General features: G+C 33.5%; 1 protein-coding gene and 1 long non-coding RNA gene across 2 annotated transcripts; both read right to left on the minus strand.

Annotated features, from left to right (window-relative positions):
* Positions 1 to 251: 251 nt before the first annotated feature.
* LOC150033633 (uncharacterized) lies at positions 252 to 2,729 on the minus strand. The gene is made up of 2 exons (XR_016531844.1): positions 589 to 2,729; positions 252 to 511 (listed from the first exon to the last, which is right to left on the minus strand). It is a non-coding gene; the product is annotated as an uncharacterized LOC150033633 (long non-coding RNA).
* Positions 2,730 to 3,119: 390 nt separating this feature from the next.
* Positions 3,120 to 4,902, minus strand: LOC120086506 (Bifunctional inhibitor/lipid-transfer protein/seed storage 2S albumin superfamily protein). The gene is made up of 3 exons (XM_039043187.2): positions 4,473 to 4,902; positions 3,501 to 3,626; positions 3,120 to 3,380 (listed from the first exon to the last, which is right to left on the minus strand). The coding sequence occupies exons 1-3, from the start codon at positions 4,813 to 4,815 to the stop codon at positions 3,250 to 3,252; spliced, it is 600 nt and encodes a 199-aa protein (XP_038899115.1). The 5' UTR covers positions 4,816 to 4,902; the 3' UTR covers positions 3,120 to 3,249.
* Positions 4,903 to 21,001: the final 16,099 nt, after the last annotated feature.

Consider the following 21,001-nt stretch of genomic DNA (forward strand, 5'->3'; position numbering starts at 1 on the left):
GAGTCACATAAATCAAGTAAACAAAACAACTGTATGTTACTTGTCAAAATGTCAATGACTTCCAACTCACACAATAAATTCATCAATCCACAATCATAAAATGACTTGCAGTCCACACTTTGAACACACAAAATATCCTCCAAAACTCACTTCAAACACATACAAACTACACAACCATTCTCCAAATTACATTCAAGGAGCTTAACCAAGAATAAAATCAAGCTTACAATGGAGTACATAAAAGGACATAATTAAGCTTACAATGGAGTCACAACCATTCTTCAAACACATAAAAACTTTCAATCATTCTCCAAATTACAATTTAAATACAAAATAAACTCAAGTATCATATGAGAAAACAACAAATTGATAAATGTAAATACCAATTAACGGTGATGGATTCTACTACGAATTTGATGGTATCAAGTACAAATCTGGCGGCGACAATGTCAAAGGCAAATTTAAATACAAAATAAACTCGTAGCTGCGACTTCTGGTAGCCTATGAAGACCTGCGAGAGTAAGGCTGAGAAACACGACAAATGAGGATGTAGAAACAGAATAGAGAGAGATAAGGAAGAAAACCCACATGTGACAGTGATGTGCGATGAACGGAAGGTTACTGGAGACGTGTTGACGGTGATGGTGGTGAACGGAAGAGAGAGAAAGAAGAAACAAACCCTGACGGACGGCAGTGAAGTTTTGGGATGGAAGAAGAAGAAAACCAAACCCTGAAGAATGATGTGGCAAACGAAGAAGAAAAGGGAATTGGGGAAAAGATTTATGATTTGCGACTACGGCCCGAATCATCGCATCATGCAACTAAATGTGGTTTCATCGCATACCTTATAGTGCCATAATGTCCCACCAATTAATTGGGCTTGCGAAAAAGGCAGAAAGATTCGCAATTTGAGACTAATTGAGGTTTAGTCACAATTTGGACCAGCAACTTTTCTCACGTCTCATTGCATAGTGCGACGTAAATGGCAATAGTCGCACCTTATTATGCGACTGCTACAAACGAACAGGATTTATAGCCGCAAGTTTGCGACTTTTTATGTATTCTGCAACCTTTGCGATGAAAAATACATTTCATCCCTAGAGATGCGACGATGTATTTTTAGTCGCTAGCTTTTCGTTGCTAAATGACAGATTTCTTGTAGTGAGTCATTAGATTAAATATGTTTGATTTTATGAACTTAGAGATGTTAAATAGATGGACAACCAAATCGAAAAGAACAAATGTAAAAATTGAAAAAAGGAAGAACTAAACCTACGTTTGACTTCAATATTTCACAAAAATCGCAAAATATGTATGTATAATTTAGTTACCATGATATTCAATTGATAAAGATCAACATCTTAAGCAAGCAAACTAAGATGGCTGAGTAATGCTAAAGAGCACCCAAGTTTGTTGAAGTCATAATGAATTAACCAATCTTATCTAACACACCCATATCTCACCCCAAAAATAAACAATCAAATTTTTTGTCATCATAAAAGCACAAAAAATTGAATCTCACTTACAAATAAAGAAACATACACAGTATATGTCCAAGAAAAAATAGAAATACATATAGAGTTCATCAAGATTCTTAAAAGAAATTTGTGAAAAACAATATTCAAAATCTTTAAAAGTAATTAACTAAATGGATTTTAAGGAATTGAAGTCTCAAAAGAATATAGATTCTTCAGTTGCAACTACCTACCAGAACTATACTAGGATGGTCCTTCTCCATTTCACACATAGTTTTGATTATTATTTCTTTTCTAAAACCAATTAATTTCAATTTTAAATTTCAAAAACTTTCCAAACATAAACCAATTCACAATGTCTAATTCCACAAACACAATTCTCATCAGCTCACTACTACTTGCATTGGATACCACCAAGCAAAGGATTATTCAAAACTAATGCCAGAGCATGAAAAACATAGCGATAGAACTTGAAACTGAGACTGAATTACAAGGTAAGCACCGATCTTTTTAGACGATGGGTGGTTTGGTTTACTATCAGCAGCAAGCTAATGGCGATAAATTGGTACCTATGAAGCTGAAATTATTAGTACAGACGTGTAGTTTTTCATTTAACTTCAAGTTTCAAACTAAAATCATGTATAAAAGCTTAAAAACATAGTTACGAAAGCACCAAAGAGATCTTGGTTTATACAACGGCTGTATTACGGATTTAACACAAAAACAGAGAATTGTACTGTTCTCTCCTGCCTAAAATTTTCACAACTTCCCGATGGAATCTTCAGTATCGGATCAGTGAATGAAATTTTCCAGTGACTTTTGAACTAATTTCAAATGAATTGAACTAAACTAACTACCTCTGATCTATCTAATGTCTTTGAATAGAGGGAAATCTCGAGCTAGGGATTCTAATCAGCAGAAATCGCAAAGAAAAATAAAGAAGAGAAAAAAAAAAAAGTAGATGCAGCAGCTCGCATTCATCCTTAGTTCATAAAAACAAAGAGATGGATACCTTATATTCAATCAACTCACGTCGATTGAGGAATGCGCTTCAGAAGAACACGAAAGATGTCAACGATTAAGTGGCTTCCATAGACGAAAGCGTTATGAAGACTGTGATTGATCGGAATGAGAAGGGAGAGGAGAACATCGTCGTTGTCGGTTGCTAGTCTACTGGCCGGATGAAGAAGGCTAGAGGGGCTGGTTGCTGTCGTGAAAGAGAGAGGGAAAGAGACGGAGAGGAGAGGGAGATCTAATCAAATGTGGAGGCTAGGGTCTTCTAAAAAATTCGAATCTTTTAATGTCGATTTCAAACCAACATTATAGGTCGGCTTACAATGTCAGTTTAAAACCGACCTTAAAGATCCGCTTTCTTTTAAGAAACTGATATTGTAAATCTGTTTTTAGTTTTTCCAACCGACATCAAAGTCCAAATTTCTTGTAATAAATGAATTGTCTTTTCTTAAAAAAAAAATTACTAAATGGGCATTTATATTTTATTATTATTATTATTCAAATCGATAGCCTTCAATTTATGGTAAAGATATAAACATGAGAATAATTATCAAAAACAAAATTCATATCGTCTGTCAAATTCTTAATGGTTGAATTCAATAAATTTGAAAACATAAAAATAAATTCATATGAGCAATCAAACAAACTCGACATTTTATATCAATAACATACCAATACTGATCATGTTAAACCAAGAACATCAATTTATATATGTGATGGATATAATAAAACCATGAATATGCTCAAATTGTCTGCCTTTCTACACATGATATGAATCCAACCAAAACAAAAGCAATAGAGCTCCAACAGCCAAAGTCTCCAATGGCAGCCATTTCTTTCCTATGTTGTAAGCTCCACCCTTGTCTGGCCCAATTCTACTTCCCCCTCCAACTGCAATTTTGATGAAGAAAAAGAAAACCCATTATTGACCATATATATATATACATATATATATATATATATATATATATATATATATATAATAAATAAGTTGATAGGCACATTAATTACCTGTTGAGTTAATGGTAGGAGAAGGGCTTATGGGAGCAGGTGCTACAGCAGAGGAGGAGCTATTTCCCTTGCCCAGTTGATAGAAAACTTGAGCCTCAGCTGAATTGGGTGGCAAGTTTAAAAGAGCTGCATCAACCCCATTAAATAAATAAATCAAACAAATCCCATATTAGAATATATTTTTTAAATTGATTAAATATATCAGAGTTAAAAAAGCACTTTTTGGTTTCTTTGGTTTCTTCAACTCTTATAGATAAGCTGATTTAATTTTTTAAATTTGATTTGTAATTCGTATCAATTTAGTTTCTACTCTTTTCATATTTTTCAATTATATTTTTCTATGAGTAACGGTTAAACTCAGGATTTTGAAATATAAATTTATCCTTAGTCAAATTTATCATCAACCAACATCTCAAGCTAATCTAATTCTTCCTCTAAGTAAGAAAGGGAATCATTTAGAAATTTGGTAGAAATTTCAACCTTTCATCTAGTTGATGAGGAAATGTTTGGTTCAAAGAGTAAGAGGTTGAACTCTAATGTTAATTCTCAACTTCTTGTTTGGCTAAAGAAATTTATGGGTCCCATAACTAAAACATCAATTTCATGACAAAAAATATTTTGATGTTGTCTAGGTTGCATTTATCTTTGTTCACGGCAAGTAGTTGTCCAATAAAAAAAATTGTCTCATGATAACTTCTTGAAAAAAAATGATATTTTTTTTTCTTTGGACGTAAAGGAAATGAAAGCATGAGATTAGATGCAGCTAATCATTGCTCTTTCACAACATATTAATCATGATTAAACTTCACTTGTTGTCTCAAACGCTCCATAAAAAATGTCAATACATAAAAAACTAAATCTAAACATTATAAACGATAGGGACTAAATTAGAAAAATATATATATACGTTAAGGACTAAAACATACATCTAAAAAAAAATCAAATGAAGTGATTTTGATTGGTTGAATTTACCTGGACAATTAGAGACATTGGCAGTGGCATGACAAATATCAGGGAGGCCCAAGGCCAGTGTGACATTTATCTGAAGCCCCAAGTCAGGGTCATTTCGGTCTTTAATTATAACGCATAAGCACTTCTTGTTGTTCTTAAGCACTTCCTTCAGTCCACTGCAACAGTCAGGCGTCGGAGCCTTTGCACCACCGCTCACGTACGGCAGACACGTGGCCATCCCAGCCAATTGCTGTGTGCATTCCTCCTTGTCTTTCTCATCATCTCCACCTACAAAGCTCACCGTCGGTGACGTTAGCAGCAGCGTTAACAACAGCCATTTCCAAGTAAAATGAAAGCCCTCCATCACTAATTGGTGAATAAGTTGGAGAAGGCCGAGATGAAGAGAGAGTTTATGGGCTTCCACTTCCTTTTATGTGTGGAATTATTGGTAGAAGGAATTCTTTTTCTTTTTCTTAAATTTGAATTTAAATTATTATTTCTAAAACTTATCAACAAAAATATAATATTTTTACCCACTATCGAGATAAATCGTGTTAGAACAATGTCTCTTTTCGTATATTTCTACCATAAAAATGCTTTAGTGCCACACATCTATCTGCAATCCATTCAAGTATCTGTTGAAAAATTCACATCGAAAAAATTAACCCGGGTTTGGTAACTATTTTGTTTTTTAAAATTAAATCTATATCTCTCTAAATTTTTCTATTATTATCTACTTTTTACTAATAATTTAAAAAATCAAGCTAAATTTTAAGAACTAAACAAAAGTAATTTTCAAAATTTTGTTTTTTGGAATTTAGAATTTGGCTAAAAATTCAAAAGTTGCGAATCATTAGAAAAATATTTTGATGAAATAGGCTTACTAAAAACCAAATAGTTACCAAACATGACCTAAGAAATCTAACACTCTTATAAGATAGATGGGCTACTCCTCTCATTGTCAATTGGTTTTGAGATAAAACCTCATACTATGAAATATGGTATCAAAGCAGATTGGTTCAGAAGGTCTATATTCAAAATCCTGCAATGTTATTTCCTCCCCATTTAATGTTGATTTTCAATTGTTGGGCATTCTTCCTATTTCAAGCGAAATGAGGGGGGTGTTAATAATATATAATTAAATTTATCTTTATCTACTGGCTTAAACTTTTGAGTCAATTGATAGATTTAAGAGTATTCGATCTTGACAAATTTTTCTTTTTTTTAATATTTTTTTCTCTTTTATCCACTATTCAACTAAAATCCATATGATTGCTTTTTGTTCGATTGAAAAGTGTAATTCATCTTAGCTTATATAATTGTAAATATTATCTACTTCTAATTGATGTAAAACTATATTCGCATCTCCAACAATATCATTTTGCCTTTAAGAGATCATAGTTTTATCTACCAAATTTCTAATTTTTTTCATTAGAAACAAACTTTACATTGACTATATTAAAATTAGTCTGAAATCAACATCATTTTGAGATTCTTTTTTCCACAAAAAGTAACCTTATATTTGAAAAAATAAATAAATCCTATGGTGGTGGTTGCACTAAGAAGTTATCATTGCATTGGTAAGTTTTTTTGTGCTTTCATACCACTCCACTAACATGAACACTTCCAAGACTCATTTTCATTGTTGTTTTCCTTTTGATTCTAGAGAGATCTTTGGATATCTTAACTCAACTACTTTATTTGGCAAATTTTGGAGACATCTATGCATATATTTACATGTTATTGTATATCATATAGATTATATCATAATTTCCCTAATAGATATTATTAAAATACTTTTTCCTTCATATTTTTCTTAACTAAAAGAATCTATTTTTATTATTATTATTAAATTTCTATATTATGATTTTATCATAGATCTTACCATCGTGAATTTAAGTTTAAAGCTTTAAATCACATGTATCAAGCTTTTTATCAAGTTTGAAAATCAATAAATTCCTTTGCAAAAAAAAAAAAAAAAATCAATAAATTAAAAATCTTATTTCGTCAATTTCATTAGTTCCGTTTCACATCCATTTCATTTTTTGTTTTTATTTTTTAAAAATTAAATCTATAGACGCTATTTTTACCTCTAAATTTCTATTTTTGTTATCTATTTTTCACCAATAGTTCCACCTCCAAATTTCTTCTTTTGTTATCTACTCTTCATCAATAATTTAAAAAATTAAGTCAATTTTTTAAAAGTAAAAAAATTAGGCATCGTTTGTTAACCATTTAGGCCTCGTTTGGTAACCATTTTGTTTTTTTTAAATTAAGCCAATAGACACTATTTCCACCTCTAAATTTCTTTTTTTGTTATCTACTTTTCATCCATTGTTTAAAAAATTAAGCTAAATTTTGAGAACTAAAAAAAGTAACTTTCAAAAAGTTGTTTTTGTTTTTAAAACTTAGCGAATTCAACTATTGTAATTAAGAAAGATGCAAATCATTGTAAGAAATGTGTATGAAATAGGCTTAATTTTCAAAAACAAAAACAAAAAACAAATAGTTACTAAACGAAGCCTTAGTTTTTTGTTTTTTATTTTTGAAAATTAGGCCTAGACTACTTCCGCTCCTAAATTTCTTCATTTGTTGTCTATTTTTTTACCAATGGTTTGAAAAACCAAGGCAAATTTTGAAAAAAAAAAAAATAGCTTTTAAAATTTTATTTTTGTTTTTGGAATTTGACTAATAATTCAACTATTGTAATTAAGAAAAATGCAAAAATGTGGAGAAAATAAGTTTAATTTTTAAAAACTAAAAATAAAATGGTTACCAAATGGGGTCTTAGCTTTTAAAAATTTATTTTTGTTTTTGGAATTTGACTAATAATTTGACCATTGTGCTTAAGAAAGAGGTAGATCATTATAAAAAAATTGGAGAAAATAGGTTTAATGTTTAAAAATAAAAAATAAAAAATAAAATAATTACCAAATAGGATCTAATTTTTCTTTTTAATATACATAATATTCTACCTATTGATATGAAAATTTGAACTTTTTAATCTATAAACAGATATACTAATACCTAAAATTAGTTGAGTTATGTGTTCTAGTTAAAAGCTAAATGTTACTCATTTATTGTATTTGTATAAGTTATATATATTAAAAGTAAAGATAAATTTAAAAATAGATATGACATCATAATTATGTGAATAACGGGATTCAAAACTTTAATTTGCATGAAAAATTATAAATGTCTTCAACATAACTCAACTGTCAAGATTTTATATTTTATGATTTTTTTTAATCTTTGAAATAACACTTAAAAAAAAATATTATTATTGGGTGTTTTATGACTTTTCACTGCAGTAAAAAAACATACAATAATTTTTTACATCGATAAACCGTCACCGTTAAATTTTCCATGATAATTTATCATTGTTAATATGTGGTTCAAGAATTTAATTTTTTAGTCAAGATATTAGATATTAATTAAATAGCCATCAACAAATATCTATATTGACATTATGTCGTGGTCACAAAAATATTAATAATGTCACGATTTTAATTATTAAAAAAAAAAAAACCTTAATCATTATACCTTTTATATGTCATTTATATTCCTTGGACAATTATATCTTATATTCTCGACCAAAGTTCAAACAGTAACATTGATTTATTGTCGTAGTAGTTTGGTCAATTACAATATTACATTGTCAAATAAATACATCTCATATCAATTTTGTTAAATATTAAAAAAAAGGCTTACAACAATAGAAAATTATTTGTTTAATACTTGTGATTACACATATATTCTAATAATAAATTACTCCAATTTTAAAAAATTAAAATTGGGTTAAAAATCACTTTTAGTACTTAAATTTTCATAAAAGTAACAATTTAATCTCTGAACTTTAGTTTGTAACAATTTAGTTATTGTACTTTCAATTTCGTAACAATTTAATCTTTAAACTTTAATATATAATAATTTAATTCTTATACTTTCAAATTGTAACAATTTAATCCTCATCGTAAAAATTTGTGTGAAAATTTTAATAAGTTTTTCTACATAAATAAACCAATAAACCAATTAGATATTCAATATTAAATACAAAGTCTACATCATAAAATAAGAAAAATTGACATCAAATTTTGATTATATTTTTTACATTAGAGACTAAATTGTTACAAATTTGAAATTATGAGAACTAAATTATTACATATTGAAGATTAAGGACTAAATTGTTATAAAACTGAAAATACAAAAACTAAAATGTTACAAACTAAAATTCAATAACTAAGTTATTACTTTCGGTAAAAGTTCAGAGACTAAGGGGTCATTTGTTTCGCAGGTATCCTAGATTATGGAGTGAACATCTAGATTACCGTGTTTGTTTTGCGATATTGTGAAATGTCTCAACATCTGAAGATTTCTAGGATGTCCGAACAAAGGGTATCTGGAGAGTCTTAGATATCCTCCTGAAACATAGATTTTCTAGATTCTTGAGTTGAGGACATCTTCATTTTACTTTTTTGTCCTTCTTTTTATTTTATTTTATTTTAAATATATATTAATCTTCATTTACATTATATAATTAAAACAAATACTGTCAATCATGTATATCATATATTTTTAATTATATCATAGTTATTATTTATTAGCAATATATTCAAATTTAAGTTTAAATTAATATTTATTTTATAAAAAATCTTAAATTATAATATATTATTTTGTTGAGAAAAGTAATATATAAAAAAAATATAAATTGTATTAATTTTAAAAGAAGTTTAAATTGATAAAAAAAATATGTTATATATGTTCAAATTATATAAAAAAATTAATTATAAAGTAATAAATAGTCGTAACAGCATTCTTAATTTAAGACAGTCCGAGTAGAAATCCTACGAAACAGACACAGTTATCAAAATATTCCTAGATACCTGTAAAAGTATTCCTATAAAACAAATATGATAATCTAAAAATGTAGATATATATAATTCCTAATATATACAATTCTAAATATCTAAGATTTCGATTATCTACCTTCTAAAAAAATAATCGACCCCTTAAAAATGTTTTTAAACAAGTCAGTTGGAATCGAAACTGACGTCAAAATATTAAAACTCTATTTACCTTACATTTATAGGTGAAAAAAGTTGGTATAATATTTATATTTGTTATAAATAATACAGATTCTCACTTTTTTTTATTTTGAACATCAAATATGGTTTTTAGTAGAAATGAGTGTCATTCGAAAAAAGGAAAAGAAAAAAGTGGCGGAATTATTATTATCTAATAAGAAAATGCCTTTTTCTTTTCAATGGACACGTGTCATAAAGGGAGGAACGGAAGGATAGTGGTGGGAATCTTTCACCAAACCCACTAGAGCATTTACAAACAAATGGCTTTGCCGCGACGAAAGGCTCTCCTTGCCCTTTTTTTTCATGAAATTCCAATTTTCAGACGCTGTCTGTAACGTAATAGTGACATATGAAACTTTTTTTTCATTAATTGGATGGTTTAATTTTATTTTTAAGATTTGTTTAATTTTAATACTTTTAATAAATTTCAAATATAACATCTTCAAGTTGAATTTTATCCAAGTTAATTAATTGAATAATAATAATTTTCACATAAGAAATATTGCATTTTTTCCCCCAAAACTATAGTGAAAAAGTTAATCAATACTGATCTTTTTAATAGAAAAATCGACAATAAATTAGCATTATGAGATAGGAGATATGAGCAGCAAATTTTAAGTACGACAATAGTATACAAAATTTGAAATATCGATGTTGACAAAAATGTTGATATATAAATTCTATAGAAATAGCATGGAAAATATAGATTAAATATTGATTCAAGGGCTATTTTTTAAATTTGTTAAAAACAAAAAATTCAAAAATATATCTAAATTAATATGTAAACATTTTGCACGTTTTTAAATATATCTAAAATATTATATTCATGTTATGCTACACTTTTGCTATTTCTTAATATTTCATGAATTTTCTTCAATATAACGGATATATCGATTCATCTTTCATGTTGATGTTAAATCCACTGGCATGTAAAAATGTTGATACAAATATCGACATATTCATGAAAATTTAATACTATATGTGTTGATGGAAAAATTCGGCCAAGTGAACTCACTTGACTTTCACGTGTCGTTAACGGTAAATTTATAATTTGAAGAAGAGGTTACATGCAAAACAATAAAAAATAAAATAAAATAAAAATAACACACCAGTGTGGTGCTTGCCACAGACACTCTGATCTTAAGTCAGTATTTAACAAAAGAGGTAGAGTAAGTTAGAGATGGAGGAGATTAACTTACCTTTTAGATGAAAATGACTCCTCTTCATCTTATTGTGAGTCCTCAGGCTCGTCTGTGCCATATACTGAGGAACCTTTTATGCTTGTAGGGGATTCGCCTTACTGTGAGTCCTCAGGCTCATATGTGCCATATACTGAGGAACCTTTTATGCTTGTGGGGGATTCGTGATCCTTTGTGACTCAAGTCAACTTGAGATTTTACGATATGATATGACATTCCTCCCATGGTTCATTTGAGGGTTCCTCATCCAGACAAAACCATAAACAACCTTCTTGAGGGGGAGGTAGTCCTTTATCCCGCCATGTTTCGCTTTGGGGTCCGCCTTTCTTTACCTCTATTTCTTCAGAGCTCTTTAGCTTTAAAACTTGCTCCTGGCCAAATTTTGCCAAATGGATGGAGCCATCTCATAAGCACTTACTCTCTTTGGCAAGTCTATAGTGATGGGTAGCCCTTGTCTATCCCTACTTTCTAGTTATTGTATCAAATTAGTCATAGCACAAATTTTGGAGATTATTTTTATTATATTATGGCTCGTAAGAAAGCTTTGGTGGGTAGTGTTTCTTCAGTGAAAAATTGGAAGGAACGTTAGTTTTTTGCTAGCGGTGATTGGTTATCTTCTGATGAAGCGAGTATGTGTTATGCGGTTCCGACGAGGTTTAAGGAATATGATAAGGACCTTTCTCTTTTTCTCTTATTTGAAACCACCTTGTTTTTCTCTCCTCTTACCCTTTCTCTTTACTATTTTTCAGTGCCCCAGGAGTTCACTATTGCAAGGAATTTTGCTAAGGCTATTCAAAACTTGGATAAGGATACGAAGTACGGTTCCAACTTTATCACCCCAAAAAACTTAGTCCTTATCGGTCTTGCCAACCCGGAGTCCCCTAGAGGTTAGCCTTTTGCTTGTTAATTTCAAAGAGAAGGAATTGTCACATTGTTCTTCAAGTTAGCTTCGGGTCGCCTTCAGCCACCAAGGCACACCTATACTGTCATCCCTTATTTTCTCACTCTGTTACTTTTCTTATCTTGCAAAGATGAGTTCCCACAAGGCTTCCTTCTTTGAAAGCGTGAGTAGAGGGAGAAAGAAAAGTAAAGATAGAGCTCTCTTCTCATACACGACCCAATGACGATACCTAGGATCTTACATGAGATGAAGTTATAATGAACTGCCCTCTTCTTAGCTTCCATCCTTCCTCTAAAGGCTTACGTTGATCCTCTCTCTTCAGGGTACTGGTGGAGGTTCTAGTTCTTCTACCTGTAGCTTCCAACTGTGGCAAGGCATTGATCATCAAATCAGAACTAGTGAGGATGGCGCCACCAATCTTTATGCACTTTCTTCGGCTCTCTATAATCTCCAATGTTGGGTTTTATGCCCTAAAACTCGTAGATAGTAAGTGTTATTAATTGACCTTCAACAATAAAGAGTTATAAATGTTAATTCAATAAATCTTATCGTTTGTGTCATATGTCTATTTTGTCTTAATAACCCTAAATCCAATAAAATAACATCCAAGGATGTCTTATAAGCCTTGAACTATATGTGGAGACATATAGGGATCAATATTCAAGATGTAGCCTGAAGGGTTTATAGTATATGGATAAGGTTGGGTACCTTATCCTTGTAACACTATGGATACGACCCACTTTGTATTTGATACAAACACAATGATCTAATGCGTTCGTGTAGTTGACATGCAAATGGAGATATCATATGCAATGAGTTTGCATAAGACTAGACCGCGAAATAGTAACCACTAGATGTAACACCGTTAACTAGTTAGGTTTCTATTTCAATAGGATGACCTAGGCAACTTACTCTTAATCCTGAGTATATTATGAACTCTAGTTCAAGAGGGATTGTCCTTTGATTTGTATAAGTAAGGGTGGCCAATTCACCAACCCAATATGCCAACCATTTTGGGGACAAGACCGAGTGAGGAGCTGAGAACATAATAATACAAAATGGAATTCACTCTTTCCAATCTTATGGTTAAGTAGATGAGTGTTCCCTTAAGTGATGTCTCCGAGACTTGAACAAATGGTCTCACCCTTGAAGGAACTCTAAATATAGAGGATCTTTGAGCGGAAGTGGATCATCCCAAACTTCATTGTGAAAGAACTCAAACATTTACAATCATACAAAACAAATTATGCATTAAACATAAATTATAGCATGCCTTTTGAATTAAATACAAAGGATCAAGAAAACAATACCTTTGAAGAACTTTTCTTCAAGTGTTTCCCTCGATCAAACTCAAACGCAGTGAACAACTCGAACTCGAACTCCCTTGAACACCAACAACGAGTATCAACTCGATCCTTGAACAAATCCGGACATTACCACAAGATTGCCTTGGTATTCTCGGTGTAAGAATCCAGGAGTTGTGGGCTCTAGTTGATTTTGATTTGAGGGAAAGATTGGAGTGAAGGAGGAAATGATCGAGGAATGGACAGAAGTATCGTGTAGAAGATGGAAGCCTATTGCATAAACTTGATACTCGGTCGTTTAGAAAAAGAGTACTATCGTATAGTAAACTCGATCCTTATCGTTTAGTCACTCGATAGTAAATCTAATCAGTCGTGTTGTTGTAGAATGATTAGAAAAACCATTTTTCTTCTTTATCCCACTTAGCCATAAAACCGTATAACCACCCACTAAGGTCGGTTATTGAGAAAAAGAAATATCAATTATCATATAATTAATAAATTATAAATAAATACAATAACTAGCTTATCATATTATATTTATAACCTATAGTTTTAATATTGCATCATATGCAACATATAAACCATAGTTCTTTTTCTATTTTATGACATTTAATATAAATCATATTTATATTAATTCCTCTAATCAAATAATAATGTATCAAATACATTATGTTAATTATATCATATATAATTGAATTAATTTAATCATATCATATATAATCAAATTCCCTCTTGTTAATTTGATCATTTCAACTTGAATCCATTGAGCTACCAAGGGGACCTTATGGACCTGTAGCTTGAAGCTCCAACGGTACATGAATAACTAACTAAACTTTTTAATCACGATATCTACCATCTGTTAACAGTCAGGCACTCCATTAAAGACTGGCAGCTGCACTCTTCGCACTACAGATATATTTCTGTGTCCATTGGATACAATCAATCAACAGAACGATGACCCTTCACAAATCGCTCGTAAGTACAGCTGGGCCAAATTACCATTTTGCCCCTGTAGTTACATCTAATTCTTTAAGTATCACTAATTCCTCCAATGAACAATAGATCATAGTCCTACTATGACTAAACCCCTCTCGGGCCAAGAGAGAGTGTGGAGCCACATTGTTAAGCCCTGGAATCAGCCTTTAAGGGAGAAATTTATCTACTTACCACTACTTCGGGAAAGAGTGAATTATATCTTGTGTAGCTGAGTTCCCAGCTCCCTAATCAAACAAATCTCCAAAATGGTAGGCTTTTCGAGTCGGCGATTTGGCCACTCTCACCCATGCAAATCAAAAGACCACCCTCATAGACAGGAGTTCATAACTCACTCAGGATTAAGGTCGTGTTACCTATGGTCATCCTAGTGAAATGAAAGTCTCAATTATGAACGGCGTTATATAACGAGACTAAACATTTCGTGATTCGGTCTTATACAAACTCCTTTGTATAAAATGTCCCCACTCACATGTTTAATACACGAATGATCAGGATCAGATCATTTGCAGCACTTTACAACATTATTAATATCTACAAAGCAGGCCACATTCATAGTGTCACCAAGACAAGGTATCCCTCCTTATCCATATACTACAGACCATTTAGGTTATCACTTAAAATACGATCCATTTGTATGTCTCCACATACATGTTTAAGTTTACAACGATAACCATGGATCTTAGTTTATTGGCTTGTGGTTATTGCAGCTAAAATATCTCATATTTCATAGACTGAAGTGAATAAAATATCATATATTATAAATCATAAAATATTTATTCATACAAGTGTTTAAAAACTAGTGGGGGTGTACAAGATAATCATATTACAAGTGGGGGTGTACAAGATAATCATATTACAAGTACACAAAACAATAAACTAGGGCACAAACGCCCAATACAAGATCTCCCACTTTCCCTAATCTAGCCGTGGTCTGTCCCATAGACCCATAGTCCGTAGGTGACACTCAAACACTATAGTCGTGAAGGCCTTCGTAAACAGATCAACAACGTTGTACTCCGAAGCTATCTTCGTGACAATCACGTCCTCTCGATGCACAATCTTTCGGATGAGATGGTATTTTCGCTCTATGTGCTTAACGTGCTTATGACTTCGAGGCTCATGGGAATTTGCCACAGCACCACTATTATCACAAATATATAGAGAAATAAATATTGCACTCATACAAAAAAAAAATGTCTAAACATGTCTGGAACAACTTCCAGTTCAGTCAGGAACTTTTGAGTCAAACGGTCTTCTTAGCAACTTCACAAGCGGCTACATACTCTACCTCTATAGTGGAGTTCGCGATGCACCCCTGTTTGGTGCTTCGCCATACTATAGTCCCTCCGTTAAGAGTGTACACTGATCCTGAAGTGAATTTCCTAGAATCCTTATCAGTTTGAAAATCAGAGTCTGTGTATCCTATAAAGATCAAATCCTTAAAACCATACACAAGTATGCAGGCCCTCATTCTCCGAAGAAACTTGAGGATGTTCTTGACGACTATCTAGTGACCCTGTCTTGGATTAGACTGTATCTACTGACTATTCTCCACAGTATAGCAGATGTCAGGTCTAGTACATAACATTGCGTACATCAAACTGCCTACGGCAGATGCATAGGGGACCCATCTCATTTTCTCAACCTCTTGAGGTGTCATTGGACATTGTTCCTTAGACAATGGAACTCCGTGCCGAAAAGGCAATAGGCCCTCTTGGAGTTTTGCATCAAGTACTTGATTAACATCTTGTCAATGTACGATGCCTAAGACAGTGCTAGCATTTTGTTCTTTCGATCCCAAAAAATTTAAATCCCAAGGACAAACTAAGCCTCTCCCAAATCTTTCATTTGGAATTGGGTTGCTAGCCAGTTCTTAACTGAAGTCAGTAAGCATATATCATTCCCAATGAGTAGGATATCGTCTATATACAACACTAGGAAAACTACTGTAGATTGAAGCGTTATTTTATGAGTTGACATTATGGAAGGGAATGTGGTAATGGAAATGCATTGAGCAATAAGTTTTCTCAGCGGAATCCAAGTATAAATCCCACTGAGTTTCTTGGTAAGTCCAGAGTCGAACTCAAGGACTAGGGAAAACAGTATGCGGTGATAATTTTCAAGAAGACTTACGGTAACCAATAAATCAACTAGTTGTTTTGAGTTGTTGTTTGTGGTATAAGAAGTATGCGGCGGATTTGAGAAAAGATCGATTATGAGATAGATACACTGAGAATGTAGAGAAACGGGTTGAGAACGTCTTTAGCTAACGTTTCCCGGGAATGCGTCAAACTATGCGATCATGCTACACTCATGCGACAGCAAATCATTTTCCAATGCAAATGCCATGCTCCTAGTTCTAGGACGCATGTGATGAATGCGATAATGTCCATAGAGCTTATTCCTAAGTCTCTACTTTTTGCCTATGCGATGATGCAAGATGCACACAACAACAAGGTGACCACACACAATCATAACTTGTCTCTAGGATGCATGCAATGCGTTAATAGCAAACCGTGCTTATTCCTAAGCTGTTATCTCTTGATTATGCGTTCTAGTCTAACTCTCCCGAGCCTAGATTCTAACTTGATTTTTCCAAGCCTAGATTCTATCCTTAGACTACCCTCCCGAGTATCCCTAATGGACGAATGATGCATATATAATACAAGATAATCGCATAGAGTGAAGATCCTCAGTTATGCTAGCTAAGTGCTTCTCAACCCATTCGGCAAATTTAGCTACTCATGTGTAATAAACAGAGAGTGAACAGATATAAAAAAGTAAATTCCATTTCTATAGATAAGTTTAAGTGCAAGATGACAATGGAAGATAAGGCTAGAGAGCCTGGTAGCAATCCCTTGCTTCCTAAGGCTTTTACACTGTCAACTTTATTCTGTTCAAAAGATATTCCCGCTTTCGAAGAAGTTGGCCCTCTCTCTGATCTCGACGCTTCCGACACTCTTCCAAGTTCACCGGAACGATCTCTCGACACAATCTCGCTTCTCTTGCTTCTGCCTTAAATAAAAGAAAATCTAAGAACAAGTTTATTCTAAGGAAAAATTCTCTAACTATTCGAACTCCATTATTGAAGGTTGCCCTCGGTATTTATAGAGCTTCGGGGTGAAAGGCGTCTTTTTTCTTATTATTGCACTGATGGGATGGCATTAATTCTCTGTCTGATACGCCGAATATTTGTCACCGAAAAGTTGAGTGTACTTGCTACAATAGTTCGTTAGTAGCTTGTCAACTTAATTCGGACTCGACCGCCATCAGCTTACTGTCCCATCGTGATTTATTATGCTTTTCACCCAGATACGCCCACCAAGTTGTAACGGCTCTATATGGTAATCCTTCTTGAGCAGATGTTTGTGAGCACAAATCACCACAAAGCGCGGTAACGCTGCGCTCGACCGTTGCTTTCGCGCCAACGCATATTCTACATAAAAATACAAAAGTTAACTGTTTTTATGCGATGAACGCATGCGACCGCAATGTTACAAACTTAATGCTTTTTGGACGCAATCTTATATATTTTATCAATGCAAACCTGCATTGTTTAATAACTTAGTACTATAATAACGTGCATTTCTGCCCATTATCATAGATCCATTTACAACCTATAGGTTAACCTCATCAGGTTAATCTATGAGATCCCAAACTGAGTTGAAGTACAAAGACTCCATCTCGAGATCCATGGCTTTTATCCATTCATCTCTGTCAACATCTTCCATTGCCTTCTTAGCCAGGATTCCAGTTAAACTCATATAGTGAATAGGTGGGTTTGCAACCCTCCCACTACGTCGAGGTTCCCTCAACACTTGAGGTGGATTTGACTTACTAGATGAACCCACATCAACAACTCTTGTTGAGATAGCAGGATCTTCAACAACTCTTGTTGAAGATCTAGTAGTTTCTTTGGAAAGCTCATTCAACACAATTTTGCTTCTAGGACTGTGCTCCCTTATATGATTCTCATCAAGAGAAATAGCGTTTGTCCATACAAATACTTTGTTTTCCTTAGATCATAAAAATAACCCCTTTGTGTCCCTTTGGGGTAGCTTACAAATAGGCACAGCCTCGAACATGGTTCCAGTTTTTTAAGATTAGCCTCAAGCACATGTGTTGGGCAACCCTAGATGCGAAAATGACGTAAACTAGCTTTACGACCATTCCACAACTCCAAAGGTGTTCTGGCAACACTCTTGGAAGGAACGCAATTCAAGATGTAAGTTGCAGCCTCTACTGCAAAAACCCTAAAACAAGTCCGGTAAGGAAGCGTAACTCATCATCGACCGAACCATGTCCAACAGGGTTTGATTTCTCCTCTCTGATACATCATTCTGCTGAGGTGTAACAGGTGCTGAAAGTTGGAAATCTATTCCATGTTCTATCATATAGTTCTGGAACTTAGAATCCAAAAACTCTCCACCTTGATCAAATCAAAGCGTTTTAACCATTTTACTTAATGCGTTTTCAAGTTCAGCCTTGAACTTTTTGAAATTTTCAAAAGATTCAGACTTATGTTGCATTAAATAAGTATACCCATACCTTGAATAATCATTAATAAAAGTGATGAAATACTCATAGCCTCCCCTGGCTCGCACATTCATCAGACCACAAAGGTCTGAATGCACTAATTCTAGAGGCTCTTTGGCCCTATAACCTTTTCCAGTAAAAGGTCTTTTAGTCATTTTGCCTTCAAGGCATGACTCGCACATGAGTAAAGAATTTTCTTCTAACTCGTTTAGAAGTCCATTCTTCACCAACCTTTCAATCCTATTGAGATTAATATGCCCCAAACGAAAGTGCCAAAGTTGGGCATTTTCTTTAGAAGAAACTTTAAGTCGTTTGTTTTGAGTTACGATAGTTTTAAACATCTCTATGTCATGGGGGGAATTTTTCGCTAATGGCCTTAGCATATATAAATTGTTTTCCAATTGAGCCGAACATATATCAACACCACTTTCCATAATAAACACTTTATTAACAGAAAAAATCAGTGTGTAATTACATTTAAGCAACGAATTTACAGAAATTAAGTTCCTCTTTAACTTAGGAACTACATATACATCACTAAACCTATTCTATAAAGTCAACCAGAGACCTGCCACTGCCACAGCTAAGATGACATGCCCGGTTCCAAGTCGTATCGTCATCTCACCAGCACTAAGCTGTCGTCAAGAACTAATTCCCTGAAATGAAGAACAAACATGGTTAGTGGCCCTATAGTCAATAATCCAAGCAGAATCATCATTCTCCACTAAACAAGTTTCCAAAATCAGTAAATCGTATTTACCTTATTTGGCATTCTTCTTCTCAGCCAAATAACGTGGGCAGTTCCTCTTCCAGTGCCCATTCTCATTGTAATGGAAACATTTTCCCTTATCAACCTGCACTGATTGCCTACCCCGTAGAGCGACAGATTGTGGGTTAGCAGGCGCCTTCCCCTTACGACCCTTCTTCTTCTTCCACTTGTTGGTACCGAAAGAAAAAGGTAGATACTTAGTTCTTGAGGTCAAACCTTTATGGAACTTTCTGGATGATGAAGCAACATTTGCTTCACCTTCTTCTCCTTGCTTTTCAGCAAAGATTGGAAAGTCTGCAACTCATTCAATAGAGTTGTAAGGTTGTAATCAACCCTATTCAAAACAGCGTTGCTTACAAAGTGAAGGAAACTTTCTGGTAATGACTCCAGAATTATGGTAATCTGGCTGGCCTCATCGATGCTCGACCCGTTCATCTCCGCCACGTTGAAGTGGACCATCATGTTCATAACATGTTCACGAACAGATGTTCCCTCCTTCATTTTGGAGTTAAAGATGAACTTAAGAGCGTCGTGTCTGAGTTACGCAGACGGTTGTCTGAACATTCCCCTCAGGGACTCCATGATCTCGCGTGCAGTGATCATGGGCTCATGCTTCTTGGCCAAAACGTCATTAAGGCTAGCCAAGATGTACGCTCAGGCCTTTTCGTTCGCTCGTGTCTAGCGCTCGTACGCCTTTTAAATATTTCGAGCGGCTTTGGGAGGTGGAATAGAAAAACAATCCTCCATAAGAACGAACCTTAAATCATCGATGATAAGTATCGTGTTTATGGTATTCTTCCAACTAGCATAGTTCTCGCCAGTCAGTTTATCAGCGATTAATAATGCAAGAGTAGCGGTAGCCATTTTAAAAGTTGCTGAAAATAAGAACAAACTTAATGAGTCTACTTGCATTACAATTTTTAACTCCAATTAAGTTTTAGCAAAATAGTTCTATTGTACCCTAAGTGACATCTATTTTGCAATGATGCTCCAGCAAGGCAGGACAAAAGTCACCGTAGGGTGATCAAATGCCCCTTCACTGGAATGAGACAATCTCAACCATTAGACAGAAACAACTCCTTGTAAATGAATCTAACAGTTGCCATTGTTTGGTCCAAAATTTGTTAACATCCTTAACAATTTCGTGTAAATGTAACCCCTCATTTTAGGTCCTAGAGTCCCGCTTTCTAATGCGCCCACCGTAGGAAAAAAGTAGATTAGGATAAGAGACTAAAGTAGCCCTATCCATTTCTAGAGATCAGATAAAGAATTGTGCAAATACAGTCATCCTTTATGAGGACACTCCCAGGGTGCCTCGAGGCGATGCACGAAAACGTTATCCAACTTATGAGAGAGACCAAGGGATATGTTGTCACATATCCCACTCCCATTTACTATGAACATTTTCTCCATTCACCTTTGTATTTATCTACCCAAATGTCATCCTTTAAGGGGACACTCGCAGGGTGCCTCGAGGCTGAGGATAGATCTCATGGTGTGAACTTTTTAGGGAAAAACGTGTAGAGGTAAAATGAAGTATCATATACCTCAATTAGTGATTATTTAATTTGCTAAAAAATAACACTTGCTTTTGATGATTAAACAAGTTTGATTCAAATCTTATTAAACACTTTAACGAACTTTCATCAAATTTGCATGCATGCAACAAATCTATCTAATTCACCTTTCTAGGTAGGTTCCCGGGTAAGGGTACAACATTTCCATTGACTTAAGTACCCAAGTCTAGCAAGAACCAACCTT

The sequence above is a fragment of the Benincasa hispida genome, chromosome 9, assembly GCF_027475165.1.
Source record: "Benincasa hispida cultivar pf3 chromosome 9, pf3_genome.v1.1, whole genome shotgun sequence".
Lineage (NCBI taxonomy): Eukaryota > Viridiplantae > Streptophyta > Magnoliopsida > Cucurbitales > Cucurbitaceae > Benincasa > Benincasa hispida.